This window comes from Oppia nitens, unplaced genomic scaffold (genome assembly GCF_028296485.1).
Source record: "Oppia nitens isolate AA-2021 unplaced genomic scaffold, nextdenovo-longstitch-racon4-pilon3 scaffold52_pilon_pilon_pilon, whole genome shotgun sequence".
NCBI lineage: Eukaryota > Metazoa > Arthropoda > Arachnida > Sarcoptiformes > Oppiidae > Oppia > Oppia nitens.
This window is the reverse complement of record NW_026533235.1, coordinates 22832-48494: the sequence shown is the minus strand read 5'-3', so window position 1 is coordinate 48494 and position 25663 is coordinate 22832. Positions and strand designations below refer to the sequence as shown.

Below are 25663 nucleotides of genomic sequence, written 5' to 3'. Positions count from 1 at the left end.
TTTCTCTATGTTCCCAAAGAGATATCAAAATTTTAATGCATATTTCTTCAGCTTGTTTTTGATGCTTTATTTAAATCTATACTTAATAAAAAAATTTCTAAAATTTTTTTTACTTTGGCCGCCATTTTCTCTATGTTCCCGAAGAGATATCAAAATTTTAATGCTGATCCCCTATACCTTATTTTCGATGATCTAACCGAATCTGAAATCAGAATTTCAAAATTCACAAAACACACACACACACACACACACACACACACACACACACACATATATATATATATAGAATTCATTAAACAAATTTAAAAAAATTTGTTTGAAAATAATATTTTTAAATTTAATACTATGTGAAAATTAAATAATTAATTAATTTACCACTGTAGCATATTGATAATATAAAATTGTGGTATGGTACTTCCATTTGTCCGTATCGATATCATAAAGCTCAATAGTTTTGTCAGCTAATATAAAATTAATTAGTTTTTTAATTAATTATAAATTTATAAATAAAAAAATTATTACAATAATCATAACTTCCAATGGCATAGATATGATTAGCATAAACAACAAGTTGAAAACAAGATCTTTTGTTATTCATTGATGCTATAGAAAAAATTTATAGTTATATTAATATATTATTTAATTATAAGCTAATAATTTAAATATTTAGTATAAAAAAAAATTAGTTTAAGATACCCATTGGTGACCACAAGTTGTTTGTTATGTCATATTTTTCACAATTATCAAAATAATTGCCATCATTATCACGTCCACCGCACACATAGATATAATTTTCAAATAAGACACCTCCAAATTGAAATCTATTGATTATTTTCATTAAATAAAATAATATTAATTATTAATTATTTTTATAAATAGATAAATACTTAGCGTATGACATATTATCCATTTGTGTCCAATTGTTGTTGTGGTAATCAAACCGGTCCAATGTATTTCCAGTGTCATTATCCCGACCGCCCATAACGTAGATATACTTTTCATTAGATACCATTACAAAGCTGTCGCGCGGTGTCAACATCGGTGTAGTTGCTGTTATCCATACATTGTTTCGGTAATCATAATATTCACACGAATCCAATGGACTTTCATTTTCATCTAAACCGCCGCAAACATAGATTGTTTTGTTTGTTGTCGACGAAGCAGATAAACTGATTAAAGTATTAAAAAATATTACATTATATTACATATCTGTTATAGTATTATAACATACAATCTTTTTTGATTGAGTGTCGAAACTTGCATCCATTGATCAATAAGCGGGTCATAGATTTCAACAAAATTTGTCGAAGTGTCCTTGAATTTAATAAAATTTATAAATAGTATATTTTAGTATAGATATATATCTTAGTTTTTAATGATTTTTTTTTTAAAAAATAATAAAATTAATTTACCGGACTCCCACCACCAATAGCGTAGAGTTTTTGATTGAATGTAACCAAATTAAACATATATCGTTTAGTGGACATGGATGCAATTGATTGCCAGACATTGGTATGAATATTATATTTTTCACATTCATTTGAATAATAACTATCACAAACAAATATATAGCCGGAATTTATATTAAATGGTGATATAAGTCTAACGAGTTGACCATTTCTAAAGTGTCCCACTTGTGGTGTATAATCTGTTTGATTTGAATGTATAAACGTGTTGTCCATCGACTCCATGATCTCATAATTGACGGCAAAGTAGTATTTTGATGACCGGTTATCGCCAACATCCGTCTCATTGATAAACATTTTAAATGCATTGATAGCATTGATGCTGTGCTGAGATCTATAGTACCAACTATAGTATAGGACATAAACATCTTTTTTCTCGCTTTGTATCAATATATCCAAAACATTTGTCTCTTTGGTGATGACCTGTAGGGCACTGACATTATAGACCATATCGACGATTACCTTTTGTTGCTTATATTGTTTTAACCTATTTATTGCTGATTTCATTGACTCTAATGAGTAGGTACTGTTGATATCATCTAATAAAACGTCTATCAATTTATCTGCAGTTTCATTGCCGGCCTTAACTTTGCGGAGAAAAGTATTTAAAGTCTTTGTTTTGTTTGTCCGATAGTAGTCATAGTTTTGTTTCAAGTTTTTCATATCATTAATCAATTGATTGCCGATATATTGTTGTTGTCTTTGAAAGTATTCATTATAATCGTTAAGTTGTTGCTGAATATCATTCATATCGTCAAACAGTTGTATACATCTGTCGATCACTTCATTGTCAATATTGTTCACAAAAGTGTTGGCTTTCATCTCCAGTTTCCACAAATGTTTCAAAATATCAATAGATATCAATGTGTACTCAATTTGTCTGCCGATACCATTGTTGGCCGCAGTCAGCATTGTTGGCAACATTTGAATTAAATGCATCGCTTGCGGAATAGTTTGCGGTAAGCTTTTGGGTAATATATCACCAAAAATTTCCAAACTAAACTTGGCCACATTTGATGCATTTATGCTTTGTATACCAGCACCAGCGGCACCCGATGCCGCTGCCAACTGATCAGCTATACCTTTAATCTGTGCCTTAAGATTGCCTTCAATACTTATCTTACTTTCTTCTAACTCATTGTTGTCTTCAAACGTCGCGATTACTCTCCCGCCATATTGTACGCCAACCACTATATGAGTTACATCGATGACTTTCAGGGCATCCAAATTGATTATATCTTTGAATGAGACGTCCAATATGTTTATAGACTCGTAACGGGTTTTGACGGATTGTATAACTGAAAGTCTGGCACTTTTGCTACTTTTTTTCTCATCTTTTAAATATTTAGCAGAACCTTCAACCGTAACCAACCCGCCTATAAAACTAAGTTTCAATTGTGCCTGTACATTAACATGGTCAAACTTGTCATTCATGTTTGTAGCGCACGTGTACTTGAGGTCAGTGAAAGGAGTTTCATCGATAAGGAGCACAGATTCAGGAATTTGTTGCTTAAATAGATTGATATTATTGAAGCTATCGGTGCGGGCGTTATAGAAGTCCCCAATATGTTTGACCCGACCCATTGATGATAGCTTTATGGAGTCCACTTCGATTGACTATTTATATGAAAATTAAATAAATATATTTTATATTAATATATAAACATTGGTTTATATAATTAATTATTGATTGTTATTAATAATAATTGTAAAAATAATATTTATTATTAAATTTTGAAAATTAATTTTAATAATGTTAAGATTATAAAATTAATAGTAATAATAATAAAAAAGTGATATTTAAATTATAAGCTATACTTCTTGAGCTAAATTTAAGCCGAAATTCGTTGCAATAATTAATACACATTTTATTAAAATTTTGTAATAATACATATTGATTAAAAAATATTTTAAACTTTAAATGAAAGTAACAAATTTTTATCAATTGTAATCCATATCTTAATTTTAACTATATTGTATTAAAATTATTACAACTCATTAAAATGTTTTAATTTATTAGAATAAATACAGTATATGTACAATACATGCAATATATATACAGTATTGTTCTCGTTTCTAGATATAGAGGCGTGCAGATCGCTTATTAATACAGTAACACATAATTACATAAAACGTTTATTTACTTATAAATATAAATTAAGTTTAATAATAATAATAATAATATATATAATTTATATAAAATAATAATTTTAGGAAATAATTTAAAGTAATTTTTTTAATTATAATTATTGCATTTGTAATTGTCAAATATAAAAAATATAACGAAATATATCTTTAAAATGACTATATTTATCACAATTAAGTTAATAATAATAATAATAATTGTCATAATAATAATTATAATAAATGTTATAATAATAATAATAATTATAATAAATGTTATAATAATAATTTTTATAAAATAATAATTTATATAATAATAATTTATATATTAATAATAATAATTTTTAATTAAATGACTAAATTTGTATTTTTTAAATTAATACAAATAATTTAGACTAGATTTTAAATTTTAGTAACAAAATATATTAATAAAGAAAATATTAAATGAAATTGTAATTTATATTTTAACAAAACATCATTGAATGCCAAAAAAGTTTGTATCACTAAATAGGTCGGCGCCCGTCTGTTTTGCTTTGATTTTAGCCTTTTGTATGTCTTCATCGGTCACATTGTTGTCAATATCTTCTCCATTCTTAAACTTTTCAATTATACTGTCGGCAAGCGTTGCATTAAATAGATCTCTGGCCGTAAATGCAGACTGTGTTATGTCTGGACATCGATAGGACACATATGGTTTGAGATAAGTCTTGTAAATCGGGAACAATTATTTGTGGCTCCATTTCCTTGACATAAACAAACTTTCCTTTAAACCTATAGCCGGGCCATCAGATAAACAATGTGTCCCTAAAGACAGGATAATCAAACTCTTTTTCAAGCAATGACTTCGGTAGTATCGGGTGTTCAAAATACCCCTTTTGTTTGGGAGTATAAAAAGTTTTAGACATCCAATCGACTGCTTGTATGAAAACCAGATGTCTGTTGGTATAGTCCACTGACCTATCATTTAGACAACAATTGATTTGTATGACATCGGGTGACCATTTTGTAGGTCATTATATACTTTAACTGTTAGATTAACACAAATATTGACCACTTTTTTGATAGTTTAGTCACAAATAATAACACTAATAACACTAATCATTGTAAGTATTATAATGGACTTAGTTTCATCATTGATATGATAATTGAGTCCATTTCATAGATTACCACAAAAATTATCAACGATTTGACGGCAGACAATCAAATCATTATTTAGGCACAAATAAAGTTGGCTATAGTTTCAACAAAACATTTGATAAGATCACGAATCAGCCAAATATGACAACTGGTTCTGTGTTTAGCGGACAACGGTTACAAATGAATAGCAATTCATCAAATATAAGACCAAATAAGACATCGATGACCTCTCCTTTTGCAAGAAATTCTTGTCAATTTGGAAACACAACACCTGTGGGCACAAAAAAAATTGTATTAATATTTGATATTTTTTATAAAAAAAATTACTTATTATAATAAATGTTCAATATGACGGCCATCTTCAGTAATAATATATTGATATCTTCTAATTGCAGATTCTTGACATTTTATTAACATTTCTTTTTTAACTAAAGTAAATGCATAACAAATTGCATTTTTCAAATCTTCAACGGTATCAATAACTCTTTCAGATACGATATCATGTATATAACCCCAAAGAAAAAAATCCAAACAAGTTAAGTCGGGAGATCTTGGCGGCCATTTAGCAAATGGCCCATTTCTTCCAATCCATCTGTTTGGCAACTTTTCATTAAGCCAATCTCTTGCTTTCATCGAGAAATGAGCTGGTGCTCCGTCGAGCATGAAGATAACATTATTATGATTTTCATTATCAATAATATCTGGCCAGACCTGATTTTCAAGCATATCAACAAATGAATCACCTGTCACATGTTTAGTAAAAAAATATGGACCTAAGAGCTTATCGTGCCAAATACCAGCTAACACCATTACTCCTAAATCAGTTCTAAAATTTGATTCACGCAAAAATTCAGGATTTGATCCATATTTTCCGTAGTATCGAAATTTTTGTCGATTTGGCTTTTCATTAATTTTAAAGTCTTTCTCATCAAATATGGCCAGTTTTTGAAAAAAATTCTTGTTGTCTTTTGCATCATCTTCAATAAACGATAACATATTATTTGCAAATTCAACTCGTTTTTCATAATCATCTTCAGACAGCTTTTGTACGTTTCTTATTTTGTACGGATGATATTTTTCGCGACGCAATATTCTTCTTACAGATGTTCTTGATATACCATATTTTGCAGCAACTTTAGATGGCGCTTGAATAGGATTTGTATTATAATCAGCAATTATAGCTGTTGACATGTTTGAATTAGTAGCTGTTTTAGAACGAACTCTTGCTTTATTATGTACTGAGCCTCTTTGTTCAAATGCCTTAACATGTCTATATATTGTCATACTTGTTGGATGGTTGATATTATTTAAAAACATTTCTTTATACGCTTGTTCAGCTTTTTTATAACTTTGATATTTATAATATAATGAAACCATTTGCGTTCGTTCAAATAGTGAATAGTTTGAGTCATCTTCAGTTATACCAATAATTTCATTGTTTGATAAATTTAAATCATTTGTCTCATTATCTTCAACTTTTGTTATTGTTGTTGTAAGTTTTTTCTTTTGTTTTTGTGTGATTTGCAAATCTACGGCTGTCGTTTGGTTTCTTGCGATATTCATTTTCTGTTTTAATGTTAACAATTCTTGTAACAATTTTTGTTGTTGAATAGTGGGTGTCTTAAGCGCTAATAGACTTTTATATTTTGATTCGAGGTGTTTTAGAAACTCCTGGTCATTAGGACTCAAATGAATCACCCCGGTTGGGTCCAATATGGCTGACGTACCACTGTTTTGAGACAATGTTTGCCGAACAGTTGTGGTCATCGATGGAGTAGACGTCGCATCAATGTTAGGAGTGATTGAATCAAACGATTGTTGTGAAGAACTCAATCCATCCGTGTCTTTAGACGAGTCATTAAACTTTAAGTTATTAGAATTGGTTATGAATTGTGACTGTAATTGTGAACCTATTCCACCTGTAGTTGCGGTTATATGTGGCTGAAGTATAACATTTCCATCAGGACTTAAGGGTAGTCTGAGTTGAAGCGGCGCTTTGGGTGCGACAGGGCTTTGGGTTATTATATTCGGTGGTTGATTCGGACCATTCGGTACCATTAATACACTTTGTTGTGAGGGAGGGTTCGCATGAATCAGTTCGGGATGAAGAACATCTGTAGATAAGTCTGTGTTATTGGTCGGCGAAGAGGGAGGACTCGACTCGGGATCTTTAAGCAATACGGCCAAATTGTGTGATGGCGCCGAACCCTTCAATTCGTGACATTGAAAGATCGGTAGTTGTGACCGCGATATTGTCTTCGGCTGAGATGTTAGTATCACTGTATTAGATGTTGCCACAGATGACACTGAAGTTTGAATAACTGTTTGGCCCCTCGTGTTATTGGTTTGTGTTAAAAGTGCGTGAAGTGCTGGATGTGCAGCGGTTTGCATACTTGTGAGGTTTGGTGTTAGATGTGATGATAGATGCGGTGCATTAATTGGTATTGTATTACCAAATTTAGGACCATGTGTTGGTTGTGTCTTAGTCTGTGTTAAGAGCTGCTGTTGTGTTTGAATTGCCACTAAAACGGGTCCATTGACTGTCTGTAATTGAAAATACTGTTGTCCAGTATGTTGTGTATGATATGGTGTTCCTATGATTGATGGCTGTTGTCGTGTAAATATGATGTTTGGCGCCGATCTGTTGGCATTAGACATCACCATTCCTGGCGCTGCACTCGTCACAGAAGTCGAATTATTTGGTATCACAATAGTCTGAGGTTGTGGTGATTGTGTGGTCGCCTGTTTAGACATATTGGTTGTCTGTCCCGTAAACATGTTGAGTATCCCAGCATTTGATTCACTCACTGATATATTAGGTGCCGTCAGTCCATTGTTAACAGTCATAACCGATTGATTGTGTGGCCATAATATCTGTTGAGTTTGTGGTCCCATTGATCTTTTCGTCGGTATTGTTGATGTTAATTGTGAGACATTTGTAGACAAACTATTGATAACTTTTAAAGTATTTGTTTGTTTGGATTGTTTACAATTAATTTTTCTCTTGAAATTAGTTTCACTATTTTATATAAATAAATAAAATAAATAATACATTAATAACTAATAATTATTTACTAAATATCAATTAAATTACTTTTTATTTTCTTTGTTGGCCTCAGTATCCGTCGGTTTGACGAAGTCCTGACCGTCCGATACATATAGTATATCGTCGTCTTTAATGAGTTTAATGTCATCAATCTCTCCGCCCTCTTTGGTGAAAATACGTTTATATTGAACTCCAAACTTATCCGACACCGAAACCAACAACTCATCCAACGAGTCGGTCACCAGAAAGGCCTATCAATAAGAAAACAACAAATCAATGGATGGATGAGTCGATGGATATCTCTATCACTTACTTTGCCGTTGTGTGCGGTGCCGTTTTGGAAGATAACCACACGTTTCATCGCTTCAATAGACGTCAACAATAATAATCATTGAAATGAAAAACTAAATTGAATAAATGGCCAAAACAAACAAAAACATAATAAGATTTATATTAATATTATTTATTAATAAAACAAAACGTGTTTTAATTATTGCACAAAATAATAAGTGAGATTTTATTGGAGCTAATAATACACATGCGCAATATATCTCTCACTTATATAAGTATAACAGGATATAAGGCCAAATATGTACTGTACAATATATGCTATACTGTAGACAAAAAATATTTAGATTTAAAAAATAAAATACATTTCTGAATTATAATGTTTATTTATATTTAGTTACATTAATTATAAATCTAATTTTATATAAAAATAGTAATAAATAATTATCACGAATCCTGAAAGGAATACGTATATGCATTCTATAAGTCGGTCTGTCTGTCTGTCCCACGAGGACATAGGTTCGAATCCACTATCCGCTACAAATTTTTTTTGAATTTTTTTTGTTTTTTTTCTTATTTGAGTATTTTTTAGGAAATTGAAGAAAATGGTGTCCAAAAATTAATTAAAAAAATTTTGAATTTTTTTTTTGAATTTTTTTGAATATTGATTTTTGATTTTTTTCGTTTTTAAGTTTATTTTTTATGAAAATAGTAGTTTATTTTGTCATACTAAATCGTTTGATACCCTACATAACTATAGTTGATTTTATTTTATCATACTGAATTTAATTTTTACTTATGATTAGGAATTCGTGTGGAAATGCTTTCTAGCATTCTCAACTGGTTTTAATAATAAAATGTATAATAAATGTTTTGCTATAATATAAACTAAAAAGATAATAAGTGAAATAAACTGAAGTATTATTTTACAATTATAAACAAAAATTAATATAACAAATACTGTTATTTCATATTATTAAACAAATATTATTATTATAACATTTATGACTTTACGCCTTAATTAAATCAAATAATAATTTTATGTAAATTATATTTTTAATGCTAAATATTACAAAATTTATAAATTATTGATAGTTATAATTAATAAAAGTTACAAAATAACAAAATGCATATATTTTGTATAATTAATGCTATGATTTTTAATATACTATAAATAAAATTACGCAAATAAACATTAATTAAAATTAGCTAATTTATATCATGTTATATCACTAAAAAAGTATTTTAAAAACATTTCAAATTACAGACTCAATATCTATTATATTATTACATTATAGAAATAATTAAAATTTAAAAAATTAGTTAAACTAATAATAACTATAATATATTCTATTAATATTTCTACTAAATAGATAAATTTTTATAAGTAATTTAGTATGATTAATATAATTATAAAAATACACTAAAAACATAAAATTTTATGTATATACAAAATAATTAAAATTATATGTAATTTAATGATTATTGTATTTTTTTATTAGTTTGTATTGATTTGCGTTAGAATCCAATTGATTTTGTCGGACACTCTCACATAAGTTGACTCTACAGGTTTGGTAGCATCATATGGGGAACAATAGATTAGATTCATATTACCCATTCTACTGGTCACACCTATTAACACAGCTCTACCATTGATATACTGAATTAAAGGACCACCAGAATCACCCTAAATGTTTGAATATAAGAATATTCATATTTAAAATGCAGAATAATTACATACACATACACATACACATACACATACACATACACATACACATACACATACACATACACATACACATACACATACACATACACATACACATACACATACACATACACATACACATACACATACACATACACATACACATACACATACACATACACATACACATACACATACACATACACATACACATACACATACACATACACATACACATACACATACACATACACATACACATACACATACACATACACATACACATACACATACACATACACATACACATACACATACACATACACATACACATACACATACACATACACATACACATACACATACACATACACATACACATACACATACACATACACATACACATACACATACACATACACATACACATACACATACACATACACATACACATACACATACACATACACATACACATACACATACACATACACATACACATACACATACACATACACATACACATACACATACACATACACATACACATACACATACACATACACATACACATACACATACACATACATATACATATACATATACATATACATATACATATACATATACATATACATATACATATACATATACATATACATATACATATACATATACATATACATATACATATACATATACATATACATATACATATACATATACATATACATATACATATACATATACATATACATATACATATACATATACATATACATATACATATACATATACATATACATATACATATACATATACATATACATATACATATACATATACATATACATATACATATACATATACATATACATATACATATACATATACATATACATATACATATACATATACATATACATATACATATACATATACATATACATATACATATACATATACATATACATATACATATACATATACATATACATATACATATACATATACATATACATATACATATACATATACATATACATATACATATACATATACATATACATATACATATACATATACATATACATATACATATACATATACATATACATATACATATACATATACATATACATATACATATACATATACATATACATATACATATACATATACATATACATATACATACACATACACATACACATACAGTAAATAAATTCGTAGTTTAAATGTTGTATTAAAAAGTAAAAATACTTACAAAACATATATACGCTCCACCGGGATATGGATATTGAGTGTTAACAACAATTGTTAGACTGTTTGACTGTTGGGGTGGTATACGATTCCAACCCATCATCAATCTATTGACATTGTATGCCCCATTAATTTTACCGAAACCAGCTATCACTGCGTATTCATTGCCGGTGTTGTAGTAATCAATAGGAGGCAAACAAATACTGTTTATCTGCCGATAGTAACCACTGTTTGCACTGAAACTCATTGGTGTCTTAACTTTGATTAACGCGATATCATATTCAAAGTGAAGAAAGTTATGATATGTATAGTTTGGGTGAAGAATAATCAATTGGTGTCCGTAATCAATGCCCGGTTGTGTTATATCTATAATACCCGCGTATACCTTATAAAAGCAAACGTCATTACATATGATTTGATAACTTTTGAAACAATGGGCTGCCGTTAATATCCAGTTCTCGTTAATAACACTTCCCGTACAGTGACTATTGAAAGTAATATATTAAGCATAAAACATAGCTAACTGTGCGGTCAAAGTGATTACAAATACAAAGTCTGACCCCATTTTCTTTTCCTCGATCTTCCCGTTCGTATCCTTTCTGTCCCATCTCTCGATGTACACAATGTATGGAAACTCAGCCCTCTTTGCTTCTCTACCGTTGACTATAGATGAAGACATCAAATCACGACTGGTATGCCATTCAAAGCACCGGTCGTTCATAAGTTGCGACTCACGACCGATACCGCACTCAGTAGTGTTTGTTATGTTCGGGTATTTAGCAATTTGTAGGCCAACGCCATAACAAACATCCAAAAGTGCTTTAAGATATACAACAAAATAAATAGTAAATATTCTTCTGTTATTTATATAAATTTTAATTAATAATTACATAAAATAATTATGAAATACAACATATTTAATAGAAATAAACTTTAATTGAATTTTTTCAATGATTTTTTCAACAAATTTAGTCTATTGTTTAATATAATAAACTAATAAACAAACATCCAAAAGTGCTTTAAGATATACAACAAAATAATAAATATTTATAGATTGTATACTTCTATTAGTTATATAAATATTAACTAATATTTACATAAAATAATTATGAAGTAAAACATATTTATTAGTAATAAACTTTAATTAAATTTTTCGATGAATTTTTTCACCTAATTTTTTCTTTTGTTTATTACAATAAACTTATTTAAAATCAGTTGTGTTTTACTTTATTAATAGAGTATAACCGTATAATGTTTTCAATTGTTATCAAAAATAAGTTTTATTAATACAGTATATAAATTAGTATGTGCTTAAATAGTATTATACAATAAATTATAATATTTTGGATCATATTTAAGACAAACTATATTATTAGTTATTGTATAATAAGTTATAATTTCAAAATATTAAATATATAATTTGATATATTATTTTCTACATATAATATTACAAAAAATTATAATGTTAATATTAATAAATAAGATCAGTATAATATCATTTATGTTTATTAAAATTATAATAGTAATCATTATAAATATCTATTTTTATCTCTATAAATATGTTTTCAATTATTATAAAAAATAAGTTTTATTAATACAGTATATAGTATGTGCTTAAATAGTATTATACAATAAATTATAATTTATTGTATCATATTTAAAACAAACTATATTATTAGTTATTGTATAATAAGTTATAAATTTAAAATATTAAATATATAATTTGATATTGTAAATTGTTTAATATTAAAATACAGCATTATATTATACGATATGATAATATATAAATTGTATTATTTTTTATTTTAGATCATATTTAAGACAGAAATATTTTATATCAAAAATTAACTAAAATCTAAAATGAACTTAAGTTATAATTATCTTTTCAAATATTTTGATAACTATTAATGTAATTTAATATAAAAAATAATGAATAAAAATATGTTCATATTTTGTCGACTAATTAAATGTATTTAATTGTTAAATGCTATTTAATTTATTTTACATGATTTTTAATATATTATAAACTAAATTAAGTAAATAAACATTAATTATATTTATAATTAAATAAAAAAATCATTTTAATAAAAACTTATATTTATTATATTTTTAAATTATAAAATAATTAAGTTTTTATAATTAATTATAAATAAATTTTATATAATTAGTATTATAAAAAAATCTTTTAAAAACATTAAAAATAGTCTTTTTATAATAAATTTAATAATTATTTAACTGATTTTGTATTGATTTCTGTTTGAATCCAATTGATTTTGTCGGACACTCTCACATAAGTGATAATCACAGGTGTGGTAGCATTGTATTGGGTGCAGTAAAATACATTTACAAGTGCTTTAGCCGCCACACCTATAATCACTGCTCTATTGTTAACATACTGTATTAGGGGACCACCAGAATCACCCTAAATGTAAAATTAGAAAATTTTGATTTTTTTTTTTGGTCACACAGATGGGACATACATTATATATTTATATAAAAAATAAAATACTAACAAAACACACATACGATCCATCGGGATATGGATATTGTTTGTCAATAACAAGTACTAAACTGTTTGACTGTTGCGGTGGTATACGAGTCCAACCCATTAGCAGTCTATTGACATCTTTTGCTCCATAAATATCACCGAAGCCGGCGATCACTGCATACTCATTGTCGGTGTTGTAGTGACCAATAGGAGGCAAACAAATGCTGTTTATCTGCCGATAATAACCACTGTTTGCACTGAAAATCATTGGTATTTTAACTTTGATTAACGCGATGTCATACTCAGCGTTTTGTGACGTATAGTTTGGGTGAAGAATAATCAATTGGTGTCCGTAATCAACGCCCGGTTGTGTTTTGTCTATAATACCCGCGTATACCTTATAAATGCAAACGCCCTCACATTTAATAGTATTACTTTTGAAACAATGCGCTGCCGTTAATATCCAGTCCTCGTTAATAACACTTCCCGTACAGTGACTATAGTAAGCAATATATTAATCATAAAACATAGCTAACTGTGTGGTCAAAGTGATTACAAATGCAAAGAATTAACCCTTTTTTCTTTTCCTCGATCTTCCCATTCGTATCCTTTCTGTCCCATCTCTCGATGTACACAATGTATGGAAACTCAGCCCTCTTTGCTTCTCTACCGTTGACTATAGATGAAGACATCAAATCACGACTTGTATGCCATTCAAAGAACCGGTCGTTCATAAGTTGTGACTCACGACCGATACCGCACTCAGTAGTGTTTGTTATGTTCGGGTATTTAGCAATTTGTAGGCCAACGCCATAACAAACATCCAAAAGTGCTTTAAGATATACAACAAAATAAATAGTAAATATTTATTGATTGTATACTTCTATTAGTTATATAAATATTAACTAATATTTACATAAAATAATTATGAAGTAAAACATATTTAATAGAAATAAACTTTAATTGAAGTTTTTGATGATTTGTTCAACTAATTTAGTCTATTGTTTATTACAATAAACTTATTTAAAATCAGTTGTGTTTTATTTTATTAATACTATATAGAGCTATAATTTTTTCAATTATTATCAAAAAATAACTTTTATTAATACAATATATATAATAGTATGTGCTTAAATAATATTAAATAATATACAAATATCATATTTATAACATCATGATCATATTTAAGACAAACTATATCATTATTTATTGTATAATAAAATATAATTTTTAAATATCAAATATATAATTTGATATATTATTTTCTACATATAATTTTACAATAAATTATTTTGTTAATATTAATAAATAAGTTAAGTATAATATCATTTATGTTTATTAAAATTTACTTAGTTACTTAGTAAAAAAAACTAATTTAGTTATAAAACTTTATTAATTGAATTAATTTTATATCAGAAATTAACTAAAATCTAAAGTGAACGCAAGTTATAATAATTTTTTCAAATATTTTCATAACTTACTGTTAGTGTAATTTATTTATACAATACATGAATATAGAGAATGTTGTTTGTTGTATACGATTAATACTTATCCGAGTCAATCAATTTTAATTATTTATCACTCACTCACTCACCCGCTGATTGCAGGCCAGGCCATGGATATACAGACCTAATGCTATTACAAGTTTTAGAAATTTTTTATAGCATTTTTGTATTTATTAATAATTAATATAATAAAAAATATTAACAATAAATTTACTAAAATAGAAAAATCAAATTTTTTAATCAAATTAATAAAAAAGTATTATTGGTTTTGCTATCCATAAAATAATTAAGTAATCGTAAGATAATTACAGTAAAAAAATAAAGGATTTTCAGAAAAAATATCAAACATTAGTTTTAAAACAATAAATAATTGCAATTATCATGAATTCATAATTTTACTTATTTAGAGTATTAAAACATTTATTTTTGTATATTATATTATCGGTAATTAAGTTTTAGATGATTTATCAAATTTTATATTAATTTATATTTTAATAATTCATTTTATTAAAAATATATTATATATAAAAACAAATTAGTGCCAAAATTTATTGTAAGGCAAATACTAATAAAAATTGTATAATAATAATATTAATTAGACATACAATTTATGAATGTCTAAACCATTGCCTGTCCCTGATCAATTATGACCTAAACTGTATGTCTAGTTAATAATATTATTATATTACAATATTACCGGTTATTATTTGATTTAAAAGTATTTACATAATTATAATTATTATAATTTTATATTTCAGATTTAAGAGATTTTAATGTCCTTCAAAATATAGTATTGTTTAAATATCCTAAAAAATCATAATTACTGTAATTTTCATAGAAATTTATGATAAAATTTATGATTACTATAATATGAATAAAAATGCAGTTAAAGTACAAAAAAGAGATTATCTAACATTATACTAAATGTTATACTCCTATATAGTATAATAAAATAAAATTCATATATTTTTTTTTGTTTAATTAGTCAAAAAATAATTCAAAGTTTAAAATTAATTTAAAAAAGATAATTATTGCAAATATAATACAATATATGAGATACGGTATGTATTATACGGTAATTTATAACTTTGCAATTATCACTTCAATTTTGGCAAAAACTTTGTGTAATATAAATTAGTTTCAATTATTTTTAAAAATAAAAAAATATATTGAATATAAAACAATTATATTGTTAAATAGCAAAATTAGAGAGCATTTTGTTTTATACGGTAATTAAAACTAATTCAATTGTTTAAAACAATTTATGATTTAAACGACACGACCTCTGCGTTTGTTTGATCCACACAGACATCGACAAAGACAACAACAAACACACGATAGGACACCGATTACAAGCAAACTAATGATAGCAGCGATTATAATCTGAGTCAATGTAATGCATGTAATATATCCATAGTCTATACAGTCATCCGAAGTGATTCCCCGATTGATTGTCTTAAGGAAAGCTTTGGCCACAGATTCGCCCTCTTCTTTGCACTCCTTTTCCGCAATTTTCAATACACACGACTGAAGTGATAGATAAGCGCAACAAAACACCTGCTGTTTGTATTCATATAATTATTAATCAAATCATATATATATAAACCAATCAATTGTTATCAATAGTCATCAGATATAATATACTTTGTTATCACTGTCTTTATCCGTCGACTTTCTGTTATCCACTTCTTCATTGAAAGCCTGTACACAATCACTGCTGAGTTTGGGTGTGATTGTTGTGAGACAAGCGGTTCCGACCACTGCGTTCTTGATCTGATCCCAAGCATTTTGAGCGGACACACCATTGACCAACATTACCGATATGACGGCCACCACCAATGTCACCAATTTGATCATAATTGTTATATATGGACAATAAATATTATTATTAATTATTATTAATATAAAGCAAATAACTATTCAATAATAATATCATAAATATTTATATGGATATCATATTTGTATTGTATTTGTATTAAAGGAAAAAACTTAATATTTATTAGAGTTGAGACTAACAAAAAAAGGAAGGAATATTTATAAAAAAATAAATTCCCTCCAATTTTTACAGAAAATTTTATTTTTTTCTTTTTCTTCACATAAGAAAATGGATATATTTAAAAAAATCAAAACTCAAATACTAAAATACATTTTTTATTGAAATATATAAAATCAAATATAAATAAAATAAATTTAGTAATAAATTTAATGATAATTATGAATAACACTTAATACTGTACATGTGTTTTAACAAAAATTATATTAAACTACAGTATAGTTGTGTGCGTCATTTGGTGGTATTACATAAAAATAGATTTAGTGGAAATTTACTGGAAATTTACTGGAAATTTACTGGGAACAAGAAAATAAAACAATGAGGTATATTTTGCCTCAACACTCTACAGTAAAGTAAAGTACAGTACAGTATTTTTAAGAGTGTCCAACTATTTATAATAATTAAAGTAGCAGGGGCGGTTAAGCAAATTTTGGAAATTCACATTTTTATTGATATATTTTAATATATAATATAATTTTACACATATATATTAAATTTTATACCAATCGGATCAATATTTTTAATGTTATTAAATAAAATAAATTTTCATTATAATGGGAGGTATACAAAAAAAGTCAAACTTTGAACCCCCAAAAAACACCCGTCCCTGGGATCAATTGTTATGAATTTTTTTTGTTGACATTATAATTATCAATAGATGTTTTTAGGAAAGTGTGGATCTGCTCCTAAAAAATAATCTTAAAATTATCAATAATTAAATTATTTATATTGAGACCGCCGGAAAGTTTAAAATTTATAAAAATTATTTTACATCACATGACAAATTAATTGACACAAAAATTAGTTTACAATATGTTTACAATATAGTTTACAACTGTACTCTATCAATAATTATTATCAAAATATAAATTGCAGATTTTATTAATTATTGTTTTAATAAAAATGATTTTTAATAACATAATATTATAATTTTTAAAATTATAATACTTATATATAAATTATTTTTTAAATTAGATTTTAATTGCACAAAGTTGAGCAACATTAAATTATTAAAAATCATTTTTATTAAAACAATAATTAATAAAATCAGTAATTTATATTTTGATAATAATTATTGATAAAGTACAGTTAAGTAACATATTGTAAACTAATTTTTGTGTCAATTAATTTGTCATGTGATGTAAAATAATTTTTATAAATTTTAAACTTTCCGGCGGTCTCAATATAAATAATTTAATTATTGATAATTTTAAGATTATTTTTGAGGAGCAGATCCACACTTTCCTAAAAACATCTATTGATAATTATAATGTCAACAAAAAAAATTCATAACAATTGATCCCAGGGACGGGTGTTTTTTGGGGGTTCAAAGTTTGACTTTTTTTGTATACCTCCCATTATAATGAAAATTTATTTTATTTAATAACTTTAAAAATATTGATCCGATTGGTATAAAATTCAATATATATGTGTAAAATTATATTATATATTAAAATATATCAATTAAAATATTAATTTCAAAAATTTCCTTAACCGCCCCTGCTACTTTGATATTTAAAAATATAAATTTTTTACATTTTTATATTCTATTAATAATATATAATATAGTATATCTATAAATTAATTAGTTAGAAATTTAATTTCAACAAAAATTATAAATCATTTTAACACATGTAAAGGAGCAAATAATTTTGAATATAGTCATCATAGTATATATTAGAGGGGGAACCGAAGAGTTTTTAGGAACCGCAACCGAACCGTAACTAAAACTTAGGAACCGAATGAAACCGGAACCGAACCGTAATCTTACATAAATTACGTTAATAATATTAAAGGGGTAAAAAGTGGGCTTAAAATTTAAAAAATTGATTTTCATATTTTTATTTATTGTTATAATATACGGTTATAATTATTATATTTATTATAACATATAAACTTATAAATATAATTTTATAACTAAATTAATTAAAAATAGAAAAAATTTAGTTAATAAATAATTAAAAGTAATAATAATTAAAAGTAATAATAATTAAAAGTAATAATAATTAAAAGTAATAATAATTAAAAGTTATAAATAATTATTTTTAAATGCTATTAATAATAGCCTATTATTATATTATTATAAAGCAATAATAGTTAAATAAAAATATTTAATTATATTAACAAAAGTATTTCTACAGATAATATTATTTGTGCTATTAATTTAAACTCAAATCGGTTTTTAATTAAAACCGTTTTAAATCTAAACCGTTTTTAAAACCGAAACCGTCACTAAAACCGGAACCGTTTTAAAACCGAAAGCTAAAATCAAGAACCGCAACCAAACCGGACCTGAAAAACAGGAACCGAAACCGAACCGGAACCGAAACACAAAAACCAAAACCGTTTCGGTTCCGGTTTCATTCGGTTTTATGAAACCGAACCGTTTCGGTTCCTCCCTCTAGTATATATAATACACTGTTTATTATACCTGTACATTGTATTACTGTATGATATTTTTGAATAACAAACAAAATATATGATCATATGTTAAATAAAATTGTTTTTTTATAATCATTATTAATGTATAGATTATTATGATATTATTATACGATAATGGGATCAATTGGTAATATTTATTGAAATATAATGTCAACCACAATAAGTGACACCAACAACATGGCCACCACTACCGATACGACCACCGATACTACAGCAGCACAAGTAGTGGTCACCAACTCGTCATTGGAAACACTGATTGAACAGTACTTCTTACTGATGTCGGCCTTTCAATGGGACAAAGCAAAAGAGTTGGTCGACAAACACAGGGATCAACTGAGACAACAATATAGACAACAACCACAGCAACAGTACTCACTGTTGGCCGCACTGTCGCAGTTGGCTTTGGCCGACAGGAACTATACTCACCTCCAGTTTCTCACTCAGAAAGGATTATTCAGGAAAGACATGTAATTACTATTGACTTCATTGACTGATTGTTATTAATAATTACTAATTGTTATAACATTTGTCCACTTTTTTCCCACACTTTATCATTAGAGTCAAAGGACTCTATGAACTATTGAAATGTGAATTTGAAAGACTTGAACAAAGAGTTTACGCCATCCAGAGTTTGGCTACCAATGAGGACAACAATTCAGTTTCATTAATGGGTTCTTCTTATTCAAGCAATTCGTCTACTATTTTATCGATAGCTTCTTCATTATCATCTGTACTGATGACGACATCGAGTTCACCATCAATTGAAACAACAACTAATAAGTCGTCCAGTGATGTATTGGACCGATTGATTGCTCATATATGCGGTCAACTAAACGATTACGTGAGGGCACGACTACTGATGATTGATATTTACGAGAAGATAGTAGTAATATCTGGAAACAAGTTTTGCTTATTTCACGAATGCATCAACAGTTTGAATGATATCATCAAATTAAATGCTAATTGTTTTCATCACCCGATACTAATGCCAATCAAAATAAGTTTTAACACTGAATGTCATATTGTCTTATCGCTGCTTATGGCCAACCAATCGATACAGGATTTGATTTTTATCGATAGTTTATTTTATTTGCAACAATCGCAGACAAAACTGCAGACTTGGTCTCAGCAAACATTTAATAAGGAGTTGCCGTCTCAGAGACGCAACTCTACATTCAAAGGTTGGCCGCCATCTCCACCACCTCTTTATCAATGGATGTCTCGACTCAAATCTAGTCTTATATCGAAATATAGTTTATATTTTTTTAATACATTGAGTACTCAAATGTCAGATAATTGTCCAAATGATTTGAAAACTGTTTGTTCCAAACAAATGGTTGATTATATTAACAAATTAATTGCATTTCACGGCAAAACTGATGCCCATATGATTTGTCTCGTGTATGATATTACTGGTGATAATTGTTATACCGGTTTTGGTTACCATTCCATATACAAGGCTTTTAAAACACCGAAAGGTATCGACTCTTTTCCCGTAATGTTTAGCTATCCGTCAGACATTCCTAAGACATTGTTTCCGTCGATTATTATGATTATCAACAATAAGATTAAGGAACTGAATGCCACTGATTCTGTGGTATCTCTATATGATTCACATCTTAATTACACATATTTTCTTATACGACCCGATCCTAGGGTTACAATTATAACCATATTTTCAATGAGAAAATCAGAAAAAGATAATTATATAATCAGTTTTCTTCTTGATTTGTGTCTTCAATTAAAGGGTTATAAAGCCTTTGCTAGTCTTAAACCAGGAGTTAAATAATTTATAAAAAACAAATACATATAATATATCACATTTTTATTGATTTGTAAAATAAATATATAATAAATATAATTTATATATTGTTATAAAATAATTATCATTTTTAATTCCTGAGATAATTGTTTGAAATTTTATATTTACAGTACTATTATAAATATTTATATTAAAAACAATAACAATAAAATCTAGTTATTGTTAGGCACTTTTGATTGATTAAAATTGAAATATACTTTACTATTATATATACAGTATATGTATTGTCTATTAATACTGTATTACATATGTTATCGAAAGCTCCTAATATAACAATCGAGTGCTTTGACTGCATTTTGGACATTAGCGCTGTCCTCATAAGTTTGGTCACTGTTGTCATCATCATTGGCCACATTGTTTCCAAACACAGTGTCGGCTACAATACCAGTGCAGTCCCAAACACATACCTTTCCGTCATAAGATCCGGTAAACATTTTTCCCGGCGACACCTTTTTAATTATTTTATAAATATACTATACTTACAGGTATTATTCTATTGTATAAATTATAAATTTACTGAATGTATAAAATAATATACACTACTAATAATAGTACTGTACCTTAAGTGAACCGACACCTAAATTATGTCCTAAACACGTCCTTTTAAGAGCGCCAGAGTTTGCGTCATACAATCTGGCCGTACAATCGCCGCTTGCAGTGTAAACTAAAGACATAAATCAAAACAGTTATGTAATATAACTTAATTATCTGTTAATATCAGATAAATATATACTATTATAATAATAATATTAATACCGATTCCATCATAATATTGAACACAAGTGACGGCATTAGTATTTCTCCAATAAACACGAGTACACTCTCCGTACTCCATAGCCCAGGCTCTAGCAGTTTGGTCAGCACTTCCAGAATATAGGATTCTGTTATGAGATGTTAAACAAAGTATAGCTGATTCGTGTCCTTTAAGATCGCGTATCAAATCACCCGTTATTACATCCCAACACTTGATGACAGCATCAGCTCCACCGGTATATACGTGTCGCTTATTATTAGAATCAGAGACAACACAATTGACCGGACCTTTGTGTCCAACCAATACTTTATGACACTCACCGGTAATCAATGTCCAGATTCGCACAGTTGTATCAGTAGATGCAGTCACTACTAGATCTAATTCATGAATCAATCCATTTTGTAACCTATACTCATCATTACAAATGATAGCCACTTGAGTTACAGCTTTGTCGTGACCCTACCATTCAATTGATTATCAATTATTATATATAAGGTTATATATACAAAAATTCTATATAAGTGTATTAAAAATTGTATTATTATTACCTCTAAAATTTTTACACAATATTGTTGATCGCATTGATGATTGTCACCGATTGGATTAGTTATAACATTAGAAGAGTTTTTGTAGAAATTATTATAAAGAGACCAAATTCTGGCAGTTTTATCATAGGATGTCGATAATATCAACTGTCCCTCACATATCACATGATTGACAACTGATTGGTGTCCTATGAATGTTGCAATACATTGTGCCTCTTCTATAGTCCAAACTTTGATTGTATTGTCAGCAGATCCGGTCACAACCAGGTGCTTGTAAACGGCACAACATGTTATATAACTCTAAATATCATATTTTTTATGTACAATAATATATTATCTAATTGTCTTCTTAATTAAAATTATATTAAATATTTAAGTTGAGTCTCATATTGAATGGTATATATAGTACAGTAATTTGAATATTACTATATTTGTTATATGTATTACTTATTTAAGTAAATTGATTGCTAACTCACTTGATGTCCATCAAGAACTCCAATACATTCACAGGGATGTGATTGTGTGCTCCACAGTCTTGCCATACAATCTTCGCCACCACTTATCAACAGAGATCGGTCTTCACTAATATCAATACAATTGACTCCAGAATTGTGATCAAGAATTGTCTGCAAAAGATATTGTGGTTTATCTTCTGTATTGTTCATCACTTGTATTATAGGACAAGACTTTGATGGCATACAACCCATTAGTTCTCATAATTGTATAGCAATTCACTTGAATCTGTGTCCTCATTATTAGTCACCCTTTTATTAGTGATATTTCTCTTTGAAACATATTTTTTGTTGACTTTAGTGTCATTTCCATAGAGATGAGTGATTGTGATAATTATTAATCACAAATTATTTTTTGTGTATAAATTATCATTTTATTTATCAAGAATTATGATAATTATTTATTCCCAATATTTATTATAACAATTATGAAATATATTATAAATTTAGTACTAAACAACTCATTTATTTAATATGTAAATATTTTTATTTGGATATTTTATTAAAGTTATAAAAAAATCAAATTGATTTTTTTATATATTAATTAGGTCATTGTTTAACAATTATATGTAACACAAACATATAACATATTTTTAGAGATTTATACTATTTATCCGCTAATTAATGTACTTTATTTCAATGCAGTAAAAAATTATATAAAAGTACTCATAACTTAAAATAAACAAAATTTACTGTATTTTTATAATATAAAATTAAATATTTTATTTTCCATATAAATTTAAATAATTTTAGATATCAATAAAAATAACTTTAAATTAATCGTTTTCAGTAAATAAATAAAATCTTATAGTTTAAATTTGTATATTTAATAATCTTGCAAATATGAATTATAGATATTTAAAAATAAATTATTTTATTATATAGTTTAATTTAAGTATTATTAAAAATTTAGTTTAAATATCATATGTCATAATGATTTAATTTTGTAGAATAATTGTAGAATAATTATAATAGAATTAATTCTTTATATTGTTATAAACAGTATGAGTGACACCTGTTATCACACATATGTAGTGATTATATGAAAATATATTCCTATTTATAAATTATAATACAATCGATGAATACAATAGTAAGAGTAAATCAATGATAATAATGAACAACCAATTGGATCAAACATATTGTCATCAAATACGATGTCATCACAAACAGGCAATCAATAAACTGATGTCTTGTATGACAAACTGTGGCATTGATTCAGTTAAGACATCAAATCATGTGAACGCAAAACAAGAACCACATATCGACCACAAGATATTATTAGCATTGATTCAATTGATCCACTATTACCACAAACAACTCAATTACATTGACGATAATAGTAATGAGGATAATAATAGTGATATCAGTCAACATATTGACAACAATCAAATGGATGTACAATTGATACTAAAGACATTACAATCGATCCGACTATGGCTTCTCAACAATTACTGTTCACATCAATTGATAGTTTGGTTGACATCAGTGACATCGGAGTCAGAGTTGTCGACATTAGATGAGAACAGATGGTGGACTTTGGCTCTATTGGTATTGAATATTATGTATAAACAAAGGATATGTCTAACGGAGCATAAGATGATGTTGGAGTTGGCGTGGATTTGTTTGTCTGAATTGGATCCATGGCTCGCACCCATCAAAGTCAATAAAAAACATTTGTTATCAGTTCTTCAGAATGCCATTAATGTGGAGAAAGTGGATAACAAAGTACCCACAGATGAATGTCTAGATTTACAACAAGAGGTCAAACGATTGAGACTAAAGATAATTGATTTGCAAAGAAATATCATTAAAATGAATAAAGAAAAACAATTATTAACTAAAAGAGATGTCGTTATTGGGACCAAAACAGGCGGACATAAGAGGATGACTAACAATTCAATCAAGAGAGCCATGAATAAAGATAATGAGTCCAATGATAGCCAGTTGGACATCAAAGTTGACCTCAAAGCCAATGGTAACCAATAGTTTTGGTAAATGTTATATTTATTTTACAGTAAAATCTCAATCAATTGTATTGTATAAATGTTTTGATAGATGGCTTCAATTGTGACATCTGTAACAAACCGTTTGGATCAGCCTATCGGCTCAATCGGCACATGTATTCGCATACTGGTCAGCGGCCATACAGTTGTTTATGGCCGGCGTGTAACCGACAGTTCAACGATAACTATCATTTAAAGCGCCATATGTTGACACACACTGGAGAGAAACCATACATTTGTGAATCAGTTGATTGTGGCAAAAGGTTTTCCCGACCCGAAGATTTGAAATCACATCAAAAAATACATTCATTGACCGTAACCTCAACTATGGACAATGTTGTGGTGACCACTACTTCTCCCGATACACACATATAACAACAGTTATAATCTTTAAAACAAATATTTAAACTATATTTTCAATTAATAGCTTATCATAATTACCGGTAATTTATTATTATTACCGTAAATGACATGTAATGTACAGTATATCATGAAATATGT

The 25663-nt window shown here is 27.4% G+C and overlaps 7 protein-coding genes across 8 annotated transcripts; 2 read left to right on the top strand and 5 right to left on the bottom strand.

The window, feature by feature from the left end:
* Positions 1–366: 366 nt before the first annotated feature.
* Positions 367–3343, bottom strand: LOC128960739 (cytolytic toxin-alpha-like). Its single transcript, XM_054306870.1, has 7 exons — positions 3285–3343; positions 1413–3083; positions 1232–1314; positions 888–1169; positions 697–821; positions 523–603; positions 367–461 (listed from the first exon to the last, which is right to left on the bottom strand). The coding sequence occupies exons 2-7, from the start codon at positions 3048–3050 to the stop codon at positions 367–369; spliced, it is 2304 nt and encodes a 767-aa protein (XP_054162845.1). The 5' UTR covers positions 3051–3083; positions 3285–3343.
* A 6216-nt stretch (positions 3344–9559) lies between these two features.
* LOC128960738 (venom peptide isomerase heavy chain-like) lies at positions 9560–11807 on the bottom strand. Its single transcript, XM_054306869.1, has 3 exons — positions 11596–11807; positions 11040–11520; positions 9560–9748 (listed from the first exon to the last, which is right to left on the bottom strand). Exons 1-3 carry the CDS (start codon positions 11754–11756, stop codon positions 9560–9562), a joined length of 831 nt encoding a protein of 276 aa, XP_054162844.1. The 5' UTR covers positions 11757–11807.
* Positions 11808–13262: 1455 nt separating this feature from the next.
* LOC128960737 (venom peptide isomerase heavy chain-like) lies at positions 13263–14458 on the bottom strand. The gene is made up of 4 exons (XM_054306866.1): positions 14440–14458; positions 14097–14355; positions 13549–14020; positions 13263–13457 (listed from the first exon to the last, which is right to left on the bottom strand). The coding sequence occupies exons 2-4, from the start codon at positions 14255–14257 to the stop codon at positions 13263–13265; spliced, it is 828 nt and encodes a 275-aa protein (XP_054162841.1). The 5' UTR covers positions 14258–14355; positions 14440–14458.
* Positions 14459–16114: 1656 nt separating this feature from the next.
* LOC128960757 (uncharacterized) lies at positions 16115–17003 on the bottom strand. 2 transcript variants are annotated; one of them, XM_054306888.1, is made up of 2 exons: positions 16673–17003; positions 16115–16585 (listed from the first exon to the last, which is right to left on the bottom strand). In XM_054306888.1, exons 1-2 carry the CDS (start codon positions 16883–16885, stop codon positions 16298–16300), a joined length of 501 nt encoding a protein of 166 aa, XP_054162863.1. In that variant the 5' UTR covers positions 16886–17003; the 3' UTR covers positions 16115–16297. The 2 variants fall into 2 exon arrangements, with proteins under 2 accessions (XP_054162863.1, XP_054162862.1); XM_054306887.1 differs by having other exon boundaries at positions 16115–16588; positions 16673–16997.
* A 2556-nt stretch (positions 17004–19559) lies between these two features.
* LOC128960754 (KICSTOR subunit 2-like) lies at positions 19560–21312 on the top strand. Its single transcript, XM_054306885.1, has 2 exons — positions 19560–19990; positions 20082–21312. Exons 1-2 carry the CDS (start codon positions 19671–19673, stop codon positions 21310–21312), a joined length of 1551 nt encoding a protein of 516 aa, XP_054162860.1. The 5' UTR covers positions 19560–19670.
* A 284-nt stretch (positions 21313–21596) lies between these two features.
* Positions 21597–23379, bottom strand: LOC128960736 (WD repeat-containing protein 86-like). The gene is made up of 5 exons (XM_054306865.1): positions 23121–23379; positions 22648–22944; positions 22102–22558; positions 21906–22009; positions 21597–21794 (listed from the first exon to the last, which is right to left on the bottom strand). Exons 1-5 carry the CDS (start codon positions 23349–23351, stop codon positions 21597–21599), a joined length of 1287 nt encoding a protein of 428 aa, XP_054162840.1. The 5' UTR covers positions 23352–23379.
* An 857-nt stretch (positions 23380–24236) lies between these two features.
* LOC128960756 (Krueppel-like factor 7) lies at positions 24237–25640 on the top strand. The gene is made up of 2 exons (XM_054306886.1): positions 24237–25134; positions 25215–25640. Exons 1-2 carry the CDS (start codon positions 24264–24266, stop codon positions 25535–25537), a joined length of 1194 nt encoding a protein of 397 aa, XP_054162861.1. The 5' UTR covers positions 24237–24263; the 3' UTR covers positions 25538–25640.
* The last annotated feature ends 23 nt before the right edge of the window (positions 25641–25663 follow it).

Coding starts and splice junctions, on each gene's coding strand:
- LOC128960739 (XM_054306870.1), bottom strand. CDS start 3,050: ATGGGTCGGGTCAAACATATTGGGGACTTCTATAACGCCCGCACCGAT. Junction 1,170..1,231: donor ACACTCAATCAAAAAAGATT/GTATGTTATAAT, acceptor TACTTTAATCAG/TTTATCTGCTTCGTCGACAA. Junction 604..696: donor CAACTTGTGGTCACCAATGG/GTATCTTAAACT, acceptor TTTTTTCTATAG/CATCAATGAATAACAAAAGA.
- LOC128960738 (XM_054306869.1), bottom strand. CDS start 11,756: ATGAACGACCGGTGCTTTGAATGGCATACCAGTCGTGATTTGATGTCT. Junction 11,521..11,595: donor ATCGAGGAAAAGAAAATGGG/GTCAGACTTTGT, acceptor TACTTTCAATAG/TCACTGTACGGGAAGTGTTA. Junction 9,749..11,039: donor GTGGAGCGTATATATGTTTT/GTAAGTATTTTT, acceptor TCAAACATTTAG/GGTGATTCTGGTGGTCCTTT.
- LOC128960737 (XM_054306866.1), bottom strand. CDS start 14,257: ATGAACGACCGGTTCTTTGAATGGCATACAAGTCGTGATTTGATGTCT. Junction 14,021..14,096: donor ATCGAGGAAAAGAAAAAAGG/GTTAATTCTTTG, acceptor TGCTTACTATAG/TCACTGTACGGGAAGTGTTA. Junction 13,458..13,548: donor ATGGATCGTATGTGTGTTTT/GTTAGTATTTTA, acceptor TTTTACATTTAG/GGTGATTCTGGTGGTCCCCT.
- LOC128960757 (XM_054306887.1), bottom strand. CDS start 16,885: ATGATCAAATTGGTGACATTGGTGGTGGCCGTCATATCGGTAATGTTG. Junction 16,589..16,672: donor ATAAAGACAGTGATAACAAA/GTATATTATATC, acceptor GAATACAAACAG/CAGGTGTTTTGTTGCGCTTA.
- LOC128960754 (XM_054306885.1), top strand. CDS start 19,671: ATGTCAACCACAATAAGTGACACCAACAACATGGCCACCACTACCGAT. Junction 19,991..20,081: donor GGATTATTCAGGAAAGACAT/GTAATTACTATT, acceptor CTTTATCATTAG/AGTCAAAGGACTCTATGAAC.
- LOC128960736 (XM_054306865.1), bottom strand. CDS start 23,351: ATGGGTTGTATGCCATCAAAGTCTTGTCCTATAATACAAGTGATGAAC. Junction 22,010..22,101: donor TCAATATTATGATGGAATCG/GTATTAATATTA, acceptor TTATGTCTTTAG/TTTACACTGCAAGCGGCGAT. Junction 21,795..21,905: donor TAGGTGTCGGTTCACTTAAG/GTACAGTACTAT, acceptor ATAATTAAAAAG/GTGTCGCCGGGAAAAATGTT.
- LOC128960756 (XM_054306886.1), top strand. CDS start 24,264: ATGATAATAATGAACAACCAATTGGATCAAACATATTGTCATCAAATA. Junction 25,135..25,214: donor AGTTGACCTCAAAGCCAATG/GTAACCAATAGT, acceptor ATGTTTTGATAG/ATGGCTTCAATTGTGACATC.